The sequence below is a fragment of the Eptesicus fuscus genome, chromosome 19 (assembly GCF_027574615.1).
Source record: "Eptesicus fuscus isolate TK198812 chromosome 19, DD_ASM_mEF_20220401, whole genome shotgun sequence".
Classification (NCBI taxonomy): Eukaryota; Metazoa; Chordata; class Mammalia; order Chiroptera; family Vespertilionidae; genus Eptesicus; species Eptesicus fuscus.
In genome coordinates, this window is record NC_072491.1 from 12332947 (window position 1) to 12346110 (window position 13164).

Genomic DNA, 13164 nt, shown 5'->3' on the forward strand with positions numbered 1-13164 from the left:
TATACCTATACACACACATGCGACTGTTTCTTACAAATGAATAAAATACCTGGGTAATTAGAGATGAGATAAGAACACAGTTTTGAGTTTAGGATTTTAGTCTCATTAAAAGAAACCAAACAGAAGTACAGTCCCCTGCTGAAGTTAGTTTTGACTCGGAAGTTCCTAATACATTTTTATTATTTCTCTTTAAGGAAAAATATTATTTTGAAAGATGTCATATTACACACCTGCATTTGCTTGAAACTTGGTAGCTTGATAAATTGATAAGATAACTGGGTCAGATGTTAAGTTTTTTGAAAACCAACCCAAACATAGATCCCAATAAAAGAATGTTACATATTTCCTTTTAAAGGCTAAAAGTATTTCTCAGGGATCTTAAATTACCATATCCTGATACCAAGGGAAAATAAAATCTGGACTTAGAGTCTTGTTTGTACTTAGAGGGCTTTCCGGACAGGAAAGCGGCCTGATGCAATGCAGTCAGCCGCAATACCAGTGGGGCATCACAGGTGAACACTGCAGCTGTGCCACTCCACCACAGTGCATTACCACTGTATGCTGGAATATTTCCTGTACAGAAATAGGGTTTGGTTAACTTTGTTTCCCAAGAGTAGATCACATTAAAATGTTATAAAATCATGATTTCCTGCATTTGAATACTTGTGGTTTCTCAACTGGTTCCAATACTTTACGTTTTTGGATTTTTTTTGTATGGCTTCTATTAGTTGAAGATGTATAGAAGCTTTCTTTTCCTTCTTCAAAATCAACCAAAAAGCAGATACATATAAAAATAAATAATATTATAAGCTAAAACATTTGAGGTTGCAAACATATTTGTATTTTATGTCATTGTTTAATGGTAGATTTATACTTTGGAATAGACACACCAAAAAAAATTGACAAATACCATTATCAGAATGGATTTTTACTTATTAACTATGGAAAAGTATCAATTTAACTGCATTGGTTGTGTGTGATAAATATGTCTCTCCTCTTATAATTACAAATAACTTATTATAAGAAGTGTTCTTCATGTTTTAAAGGACAGTTAAGTCCACTCACAATCATAAATAGAAACCTCTTCTGTACTATACAGAGGCAAAGCTGTCCGTTACCTTAGTAGGTTTTAATGTTTATATTGCTATTTATTCTCATTTCTACATATACATGGTCTCTTTCAGTCATCTGTCAATCCATTATTTCATGCTCAGACCTCACTTTCTATTTCTTAACTATCCACTTCCCTACTCTCTTCCACTCATCTATTGAAAACTCTTGAACCTATCTACTTATAATCTTTCCAGTGCTTTCTCCACTGGAGAATATATTTGGTCTTCTCACCACTTTGACATTACTATAAATGCAGTATATACTTTTACTTAGTTAATGAGATAAAATAACTTTCTATTAATAAAATAAGAGTTTCACAATGATTATCCTTTTAAAAGTTATCAACTAGGAATGTGCCACTGTGAAAGCCTTCCCTCCACCATCCCTAGAGATGGAAGTCAGAAAGAATTCGAGGAAATTAATGTAAAGGCTGCTTGGAACAGGACAACAGATAAACTTTTAAGCTAAGAAGCTTAAAAGGAAAAGCCGAGGAATGAGATGGCTACAGAATTTTGAAAGCTCCATCAAATTCCTGGAAACTAGAAGAGCATACACATATGTATGGCTGTGCACTTTCCCAGGCTATGTGCATGCTCAAGATTGACCTGAGAAGGCCCTGCACTGTCACCTCTGGTTGATCTTAAGGCTCTGAACAAGTAGGAAGGGAAGGCTAACACAGAGTTGAAGCCATGCCTCAATAGGCACACAGAGCCCCCCAGCAATGACCTTACTGGTTCCAAACCTTTAAGGAAATCTATCTAATCATTAACTTACCACTAAGCTCACTGGGTATATGACAAAGAATACATGCAAACTACAACAAATAGCAATGACAGGAAGCTCTAGGAAAGAGAGAGAATCAGATTTCCACAGTTGCCATTATTTACTAATAATATAACAATAGTAATATAGTTAATGATATTACTGTTTTATTGTGTCACTATTTTATTACATCATTAATATAATAAAATGTTATATCATTTAAAATGTTTAGTTTTTGACCAAGAAAGTATGTGGCATGCAAATAAATATGAAAGTCTAGCCCGTGTATAGGAAAAAAACAATCAATAGAAACTGTACCTAAGAAACCCAGATGTTGACCTTACTAGACAAAGACTTTAACCACCTATTTTGAACTTTTCTTTAATTTTTTTTTAATTTGTTGATTGATTTTTAGAGAGAGAGACGAAGGGGAAAAAGAGAGAGGGAAAGAGAGAGAGAGAGAAATCTATTTATTGTTATACTTATCCATGCATTCATTTGTTGATTCTTGTATGCACCTTGACTAGGGACTGAAGCCACAACCTTGGCATATTGGGACAACACTCTAACCAACTGAGCTACCCAGCAGGGTTAACCACCTATTCTAAGTATGTTCAAAGAATCTAAGGAAAGCAATGTCTAAAGAATGAAAGGAAAATATGACAATAATGTCTAATTAAATGGAGAATACCAATAAAAATATAGAAATCATTTTTTTAAAAAAAGCACCAAAGAGAAATCCCAGAGTTGAAAAGTATAACTAAAATGAAAAATTCATTAGAGGAGTTCAACAGCAGATTTAAACAGGCAGGAGAAAAAAAATCAGTGAGCTTAAAGTTACATTAATTGACATTATGGAATCTGAAGAACAGTAAGAAAAAAGAATGAAGACAAATGAATAGAGCCTCAGAGATCTGTGGGATCTAACATCAAGGGAATCAATATACTAGTATACATGATGGGAGCTCTAGAAGGAAGCTCTAGAAGGAAAGAAGAGAGAGAAAGAGAAGAAAGAATATTTGAAAAAATATGGCTGCACACTTGCCAAATTTAATGAAAAACATTAGTTGACACATCTAAGAAGCTCAATGAGCTCCAAATAGAATAAACTCAAAAATTTCCACACCAAACATAGTCAAACTTTAAAAAAAAACACACACAACAGCCTTGAATGCAACTAGAGAGAAGTGACTCGTCATATGTAAAGGATACTCAGTAAGATTACAGCCCATTTCTCATGAGCAGCCATTGAGGCCAGAGGCAGAGGAGTAACATATTCAAAATGCTGAAAGGAAAAGTCTGCTAAAGAGAAAAATTATTGCCAAGTTAACTATAAATGCCTGGGATAAATGGTAAAGATCAAAATGTATTCTGCATTTAGATTTCTTCCTTAGAATTCACTTTAAAGAAAATGGAACCGGAAATTGTTAATGACATATTATGGGGTCTGTTTTTCTTCTTTAATCCAAAGGTAACTAGTTTAAAGAGCATAGGATTTATAGCCAGAAGGTCTGCCACTAAACTAAATGTGTAATCTTGTGTAGTCTTGAACATACTACCTAACTTCTCTAAACCACAGTTCTCTATCTGTAAAATGGGAAGCATTTTTTCCTCACTATGACAATGTATAAGAAAAATCTTTGTAAATTGTAAGTGGCTATTGACAAGGTTGTTTCATCTACCAAGGCTGCCATTAGTATTATTATTACTGCGACTACCAAAAACACAGGTGGTGGTAGAAAAACAGCTGCTCTTCCCCAGCTGTAATCACCTGTTGACTTGGAGACCCAAGAAGTCTGGTAATGTGGTGCGAGAGTGACAAAGATGGTACCCTCTGCTGTAACCAGGCTTTAGTGACTTAGTCCTGAAGGAAACTCCAGCTTCCATTACTGGCCAACCCTACATAGTCAGTTACCTCTATTTTGTCATAATAGAAAGGAAAGGACAATTGAGGCAGACTGATAGAACACATCACTTACTAGATCTCTTGTTATTGTGCACATAAATACAGGGAAGACACTTCTGTATCCTTTGCCTAGTTTGCTTAGTGGGACCCAGTGGGCAAAGGGCTAATGCCCAGCTTCAGCAGCCCCTGCACAAAGAAATCAGAGCTTTTATCTGAGGACTCATGGGCAGTTGCAACCCTGCTAATAGTCTTGGCAGTACTATTAAGTAATAAAAACAAATTAAGTGCCAAAATATTCTTTGTACCAAAAATATTTTTAAATCACCAACACACATGCAAATCTTCCCAAATTAGCCATCAAATGGAAACAAATTGTGGAATAACATTTTAAATGCAAAAATACACGTGCTCTTACCAACTGGCAGATATACAACCTAAAATATATTCATATGCAGAGACCACATATGCTTAGAGTACAGTTTATTATGTATGGCTGGCTAATTTTTTAGGTCCTGTCAAATAATGCATAGGAAAACAAAATGTAATAAAAATATATATAATCTTGACAGTCATTTGAAATGTACCATGTGTTACATGTGGAATGTTTTCCAGGGAAGCCAATTTACTTCTTCCCACTTCTCATGACTCAGTACTAGATATTCAGGCTTTCTAAACTATTTTTTTGGCAACCAGGCTTTCTTGGAATAGTCGTCTTTCCTTCAAGTTATTCCGTGCCAGCATTAATAATAAATCCTCAGCTATAGATATGTAACGAAAGATCATTCACATCATCTCCTTCAAACCTAAAAGCACATAATAAAGTTATTTTAAATAGATCACACAAAATAGAGCCCAGAATTATTCCTTGAGAATAATTAATTGCTACCACATGAAGCACAATATGACCACACTAGATTTTTAGTTTAATTATGTTACTACTAACCTAGAGATTAGCTGGGAAATGTCAGCTTCTCACTGGGAAAGGGAGATTTGTGAGCTAATGGAAAGTTTGTTAAAAAGTGGGTGTGATTACAAAATAATTTGAAGGGAGTGGAGTGTTCAGTATATAAAACAAAACCTTTTCAAAAGAAGCTAAAATTGTTACCTTTACAACCCCTATCTGCATTGATTAATTTAAGAACCATTAAGCATATACCATGAATCAGACTTTGTACTCTGAGTTTTTTGGAGAAATACCTGGAGTTATTTAAGAATAGTTCTCAGAGAACACGGAATGCAAGCCAGGCCTCCGGAAGGAGCAGTAGGCTACTTTTAGAATCACAGCATTGCTCCTACCCCTACTGAATCGGAACTCAGTTCCTAGTCACCACTCAAACGATAAGACTGATCCTCTCTTGTCTAGATACTGATTTGTATCCTCCTGTCCTCTTACCAATCTCCTTCCTCTTCCACCTCCCAAACTCTCCCACTGAGCCCTCTGAACACCTGCTCTGTGACTAGTGAACTTACCTACTAGTAAACCTCAACCTCTTCTTCAAGCATTTCCCTACTCCTTTAGCTTAAAGGGAGTCTTGCTGTCCCCTGGGGCTCTCTGCACCATTATGACCCTCTGAGGTGGAGGCTGTTGATTCTCTGGAATCCCATGGTCAGGAGATGAGATGTTCTCCTTGCTCACCAATGCCACTTGCCTTTATTCTTCTACCTTCCTGGAAAATTCTTCTGCTTCTTCTAGACTCACTGCACCTAACTATGTCATCCTCACCCCTTGTGTTGCACCTCCTAACTTTTTTATCATTTTCCTTCTCAGAAGTCTTGGCCCCAGGGCTTCCAGCCTGTTTCTCCACTACCATCAGCATCCAGGCCAATGACCCAGCCAAACGCCAGCTTGATCGCCTCATCCTAGTGCTTTTCTCCTCCACTCCATCTAACTACCCTCTCCCACACACAGCCCTGGACCTTGACATCATCCAAAAGTCCTCTGCCTCCTGAATCGTCCATTCCAGCATTCTAATCTCCCTCGCAGTCTCTCAGTCTCTCCATCCTGCTTACTTAACAAGCCCTACTGTAGTCATCTAGTAAACTATATATAAACCTGTAGTTCTCTGACTTCTGCCTATTCCTCATCTTATTCTGTCTTCACATCCCCTTTAACTAGTTTATGTTCTTAATTCATCATTTAAAGCACCCTCTTGCAAATAAATACCTTAAACTTTGCTGCTGTCTGTCCTTCCATTTCCTGCAAAAGGTAAAGGCTGGAAGACCCTATAACTGTGTCACACAGGTAACTCCCTCCCACTCTCTGAACAACCAACTCCGTACTCAGGATTTCCACTTGGATCGCTCATTGGGGCCTCCAATCCAGTTTGTCTAAAAATGAACTCACGATCTCCCCTCCTCTATACAAGACAAGTGATTCTTACCTCTCCCTAAATGGCATCGGTATCCACACAGTAGTTTGAGCCAAACACCTGGGAATCATTCTTGACACCTCCCTCTTCTCATATATAATCAGTCACCAAATTTTTATGTCCCAGGAATCTCCCACATACCACTCCACTACCACCAGCCATATGCTAAGCTGCTACGTTTCTAGCTTGGACCTTTTTAATCCTAACAGTAATCCCTACACAGTATCCAAAGGCTTTAAAAACATAAATTTGACTGCATTAACTTCTTTGCTTCAAACCCTTCTAAGATAACCCTTTGATTTTATTAAGATAAGGCCCAAAATCCTCAATGTGGCCTAAAAATAATATGGTTTTTTATTTGCTGCATTTCACAGATGAGGCTCAGAGTCATTAAATAAGTCGCTCAAGGTCTTAGAACAGTGATTCAAGTGGCAGGGCCAGGGTTTCATGCAAACAAGATTTTTTATTTTTTTTTGCGGAAGGGGTTGAGGAATGTGGGTGACACCTTTATTGCTTTGGGGGTGGGGAGATGCTCAGGAGCTCTCAGTGGGGTGGATCCGCAACAAGATTTTTTTATGATGGAGAAATAGGAAAATACAAGGATTATATCCATAAGATTTATAAATTTACTAGAGGCCCAGTGCACGAATTCGTGCACAGGTGGGGTCCAGCAGGCCTGCCCTGATCAGGCCAGGCGGCCATGGGGAGGGGCCATGGGCGGTTGGCTGACCGGCCCTGCCCCCTGGTTGAACTCCTGGTCCAACTCCTGGTCGAGGGGACAATCTGCATATTAGCCTTTTATTATATAGGATGGCTCAATTTATATTTAAATGGACAGTTGACTACAGTTCCCTTTAAAATACTAATTATATTCAGTGTTACTATCTTTTCTTTTGAAGTTTTGAAGATAAATATATTCTTATAACGGGAAAAGAGTTAATATGTGACTTTTGCAAATGCACTTACAGGCATACAATTTAAAATTTTTTCAACAGAAGTTTCATTGGGAGCGAATTAATTATAACCCTTTATTAACCAAGGAAAATGGGGTGTATAAAGGAAAATCCTGACAAACACATAACTGGCATATTTGGGGATGTATTTCTTTAGTAGTTTTGTATTGTTTTTTGAATTTTCAGAGTAGCCTGGAATGTTCCAATTGAAGTATGTAACCACAGAGCCAGCCTCACACATAGTTGCGAACTAAATAAAGTTCTTTATTTGGTTTACTTCCAAGTTTCTCTTTTTTATTTATCTCAGTTTCTCTCCTCTAAGCCCACGTTGGTGCAGTCCACTGTAATTGCCATGAAACTGCCAATGGCTGCCCACAATAGCTCCCAGCCTGGATTCCCTTAAGTATGGACCCATTCCAACCCACGCCTTGTACATCAAAACTTACGAGGGCTTTTTCCTTAAGGCCCCACTCTGCTTCCCAATGTGACAGCTAATTCTCATAAGCTATTATTTATTAATTTTAATGGAAAACGTCTGGAGACAATACCAGAAACAAAAGTATTTTTTCACCCTTTTCTGTGTAACCTCTCTACCACAATGATGATTTTGAACTTTACATTCTATTATTTGTATTTTAAAATAGGCGTATTAAATATGCTTTTCCTAAACTCATTTGTCCTCTTCCATTGAAACTTTTATATTCTTATACATATGTCTTACACCACTTCCCACATCTTACCACCTTTGGTTGTGAGTGTCCTAAGCCAGAGGGCTGACTCACTGGCAGTTACTGGCAGTCCAGAGAGGAATTAAGCAATAAGATATTCCTTTATGTCTCAAGTCCTAGCCGACATGAAGGGACACGTGGTAATAGGTGTGCAGCAGAAAACTGTTGAACTATGATTATAATATTTCTGAACATCCGGGTTCAGGGTTTACTATTTTCTTCCAAATCCAACCCATTGTAAGGAAACCTAACCACCAGTACTCGTAATTACCACTGCCTAATCTGATCATCGCACCCATGCTTCAGAAGTGTTCTTTGAGCATGAGAAGGATAAATAATTCATAACTAACATTTCTTAAACTTTTAGGATGTGCTACTAAATGAGATGCTTTGTCTCATTTAATCTTCATCATAGTTCATGACAGTAGCTCTGTTATTTTCCCCTTTTTAGAGGTATAGGAACTATCGTAATGTTAAAAAATTAACCTGCCCAAGAATGCATAGCTAATGGAACTAGGATTTGAATCTCATTAGGTCTGACTCCAATGTTCATGCTTTAAATCTTCTATACTTCTTTGTGGTGACATTTTAATGTGTCAGAGATGGGCCAAATCACCCAGTATGTGATTCGCTCATTCATTCATTCATGAATTATTTATTTATTCATTCAACAACTTTTTTTGAACATTCACTGCATTCACTTTTCCAGGTGCTGTGAAAATCCATAGCTTAGCCAAATAGAAATCATTCCCTCAAGGAATGTGTCTATCAGGGACGATGTTAGATATAGAAATAACTGTAACATGAGGTATACAGTAATAAGAGCTAGGAAGCAGATCCCATTTTTAAAAAACTCATTGGAGTTCAGAAAAATAAAAAGAGGTGAAAACGCTAAAAGAAGGTGGTATTTCATTTGAACCTTGATAGATGGGAAGGATTTAAATGTGAGACAACAAGAAACTAGAGAGTGTAGGGTATTTCAGGCTGAGAGAGGATATAGGAACAAAGACCCAGAGGGGAAAGTTAGGAAAAGGGTGTCATGGAAAGCAAGAAAAGAATTTCAAGAAATAGTAGCTGGAAGTAGAATGCTCTGGATGTGTTACTTATCACTGACCAGAACATACGCCTGTTTCATCACAGTTAGCCTCTGATGCATACATTCTCCTTCCTCCCGTCGGGCACCTCTTCACACATGAATGCTCAAGTTCCTTTAAAGAGAAGAAACTTCCTTATAGGTGGAGGTAACATGTATCCCCTTTAAAGGATTAAGAATCACTATTAAGGAAAGAAAGGTTAAGGAGAAATCTGTTCTTTCAGGAAGCGTTTATTAAGATCCTATTAGTCCCCAGAACTGTTAGATGCTAAGAGCATTTTTTAAAATAATGTGCCACTTTTGCCTTAGGGGTATCAGAGTCCACTAAAGTAGACAAGCATGTAAATCAGGAATTTCAAAGAGTAATGAATTCTGTGGTTGAGGAGTGTATTAGCTATAGAAGTCGTATAGAGAAGCAGTGATCAGTTCTGAGGACAGTAACTAGGGAGTAAATACTTCCAAGAGAGAAGACACATCTGAGCCCAGGCCTTTTGGTTTTGTTTGTTTGTTTGTTTGTTTGTTTGTTTTTAAGACAAATGGGATCCACGTGTTCTATTTAAAACTTATTTTTTAATGTAATAATATATCTTGGATGTCTTCTTTGTTAGTATATATAGATATTCTTGATTCACTTTAGTGGATGTAATCCATTGATTAAATACATGTTATATGTAGAGTAACTTCAAGATGATATATACTTAATAGATGTACATGTTATATTTAATCCTCTATTTATGGATATTTGAGTTGTTTCCAATACTTCCTAATACACACAGTACTGTTCAATACAACACACACACAAACACGCACACTTGCATTGGAATCTGTGAAACAAATTCTTAGATGTATATTTCCAAGTATTTAATAGATATTGCCAAATTACTTCCAAAAATATTGTTTAGAAATACTTTTTTATTAAAAAACTTTAATGTTGACATTATTGCAGGTGTCTCTCTTGTTCCCCCCTTTGCCCACCTCCCCCCTCCCCGCCCCACCCCGTCCATTGGCCTTCTTTGCTCTCACCTCTACAGAAATGGGAACTGTCAATCTTTCAAAACTGCCAAATTAATGAATAAAAATATTACAGTATTGCTTTATTTTGAACTTCTTCAGTATTAGTGAAGTTGAGTATCTTTTCATGTGTCAGGCTGGTTATATTTTTGGTAAATGAATTGCTGTCAGTGTCTGCGATTTTACCTGTGCAAGCTAATCAATTTGCCTGTCGGTGGTTCATGGATGCTGGGTCAGAAACAAAGAACATTATTGCTCACAAGCAGCATGAGCAGCATGTTTGCATTGGTTTCTCTGCCACCAAGTCCAAAGAGGGCAAAAGCAGAAGGGCACCCAGGGGGTGTTATGCATGGAGTCCATACGTGACTCAGCTGAGGAGCAAGGAGCTTGTCACCCACCTCTTCCAGAGCACATCTGCTCTTGGTCCTCTAGAGAGACTATCATCCCTCCAGGTTGCTCTCTGCAAACACAGCCTGCGAAATGGTCCCAGTTAACAGTTTTCAGGGCCCTGCATCCTTTGTATAATTGGTAAGAATATGCAGAGATGTTTAAGTCCCATGGCTAATTGCCTCTTCCAACAACTGCCATTGTTGTTTTTCTGTGTGCTCACTGATCATCTTACTGATTTATAAGAGCTATCTGCTATTACAACAATTATTCCTAGGTCTGTCATTGACTATACTTCTACTTTGTGTTTTTAATTTTATTTCATTGATTGTGGGGTTTTTACAACCATGAGTTCCAAGCCATGCAGGGGAAAAGATGCCCTATTATGATAAAAATATCAACTAATTTTTTAATTTTAACCTTTCAGTTTTTAGCCTTTAACGCTTTGATCCTTTTGAAATTGACTTTAATGCAGGAAGGATGTAGGGACCCACTTTGGTTTTACCAAATGGCTAGCCAGTTCTTGCAACCTCTTTCCCCTGCTTGTTTGAGATGACATCTTTATTACACACTAAAATGTATTGGTGCTTCCATCTTATACTATTTTTATTCTATTCCTTTCATCTACTTGGATGTTACTACTCCGATGTTATCTTTTAATCACTCTCGCTTTATAATGCACTTAACACCTGATAGCATTTGTTCCCCATTGTTTCTCTTCCACCTAAAAACTTCCTTGGCTCTTTTCACATTGGTTTCTTTTTTGCATCCAAACTGTTTTATTGGGATGATTCCCCACTCAGCTTGATTCGGGTGCTTTTAGTGCTGCTTCCTTCTGGAGGAGCACCCTCTGCAAGCCTCGCTTTTCCTCCTGTCAGCTGATGAGGACGTGCAGCCGCCCACACGCAAAATCACCGTCTGTGCAGGGCCGGACGGTGGTGATGTTATAGCATCCTGGGCCTTCCACGTCCAGGAAGAAGGACCTGGGGCTCTGCACCTGGCGCTTCTTGCTTTCCTCTTCTCCTCTGGAGAGGGATGGGGAAGGTCCTTGGCGAGAGGCCATCAACGCCGGAAAAGCTCACGTATTCTTGAATGGGTCTTTTAAAATAAAATAGGCAAACAACACGAATATAAGTATTCATTATAAAGAAATTATGAACTACTTAACCCTTTTTAAAAGTCTTATTAATGCCGTAACTTCTTTGAAGGTTTAATTTGCACTTTAACAAATACAGCAGCATAGTTCCTATTTGCACCCTCTGAAACCTTTTTTATTTTCATATAGATTCCTTGCAGTTTGGAATACTGGGATGAACTCCAGAAGGTTTTTGTTGCATTTCGAGAATTTAGTCTGTCTGAAAGCAAAGTTTGTGAACTGCAGTTGCCAGATGTCAATCTTGTGAATGACCAGAAGAAACTGGTGTCCTCGGATCTTTGGAGAATTGTCTTGAACAGCAGTCAGAACGGAGCTGATGACCAAAGGTAACTCAGTGGAAATGGAATAGAGGCATTCTGCTGGGAGGCCATCGTTGTCATCTTACCTGGTGACCCCTCACTTAGCTCTGTCTCAGCGGCTAGCAGCTGCGTCTGCCTCAACTGCCGAGGAACCAGGAAGCAAAGAGAGCTGGTGTTTCAGATCTGTCTGCTAAAACTCCCGTTTTGCTCATACTAAGCCTTGACTCAGAACCTCTTCCTTAAATATAAAAAGTGCAAAAAACAAACTACCAAAGTAATCCAGTCATCCTGAACCAAAAAATATGGAAAAAGAGCCATATATACCTCACAATTTGTATAATGATAACCTTAGGAAATTGGAGGGTGAGGGGAATGGATAAATATATTGGATTGTTTCCTTCTAAAAAGAACTCTTGGAAGTAGTTCCTTCTTAGGTGGTTTTTAGAATAACTTTAAAAGACAAACCTCCAGACATTAGAAAAACTTGGCTAACCAAAATAATATACCCAAAGGATTTCTAATGGCCAAACTTTTATTCAGCTCTAGATTCGGTTTGGTCATATCAATCTCTAGAGCTATAGAGGTATTCTGACCCATGTCCCCAGAGCTTCCTGTCCCACACCTCCCACAGGATACCTGGTTACTGGCAAAAAGGGCCCAGATTGTCCCCATTTCCAGTGTTTGCCACTAACTGAAAGTAGAGAAAAGATAGCCTCAGCATTTTCTCTTCATGCTCCCATAAGAGGAGTAACGCATCACACGGAGTGGAGCGTTCCTTTGCCCACGTGATGTTCTGTGGACAGTGGCCTGTGACCCCCTTCTGCTGCCCATTGTTTCCAGTGCCCTGCCTTCCAGTTCTCCTAATGGAAGAATCTTACTCCTTTTATATAATCTCTCCTTCCCCCCCCCTCCAAACAGCATCTGACAATAACAGAAAAGGAATCCACCATTCAAACACCCTGAAAATCAACTGCTTTCTCTGTTACCTTTATTTTTGCCCATTATTGTACGCCTTTACAAGCTCATAATGATAGTACACCATTTGATATCTGATTTTTACTTTATATTTTATAGAGTGAATGCTTTCTCTCTTTTTTATTAATAACAATGTACGTTCATTGAAGAACATTTGGAAAGTATGAAACTATTCCATGCATAATTATATCACAGTGAAATCACCTGTTAACATTTTAGTCTGTTGCCTCCCAGTCTTCTTAATTGATGACTTTGTATGCTTAATAATAATATGTTTCATACTTTATATATTCTACTTCTAGGTCATTTGGGCTCTTCAAAAATAATTACCTTTCTCATAGGGTACCCAGTAATATACGATTAGTGAAAATGTATCAGAGGAGGGGGGTCTTGATTTTACCTATATGTAATG

At 38.0% G+C, this 13164-nt stretch overlaps 1 protein-coding gene across 1 annotated transcript in view; it reads left to right on the forward strand.

Annotated features, from left to right (window-relative positions):
• VPS13B (vacuolar protein sorting 13 homolog B) overlaps nucleotides 1–13164 on the forward strand; it is a 593664-nt gene that overhangs the window by 482930 nt on the left and 97570 nt on the right. The window contains exon 40 of the mRNA XM_008148507.3: nucleotides 11608–11804. Within this exon, the coding sequence (XP_008146729.2) occupies nucleotides 11608–11804 (197 nt within the window). The remainder of the gene's footprint in view (nucleotides 1–11607; nucleotides 11805–13164) is intronic.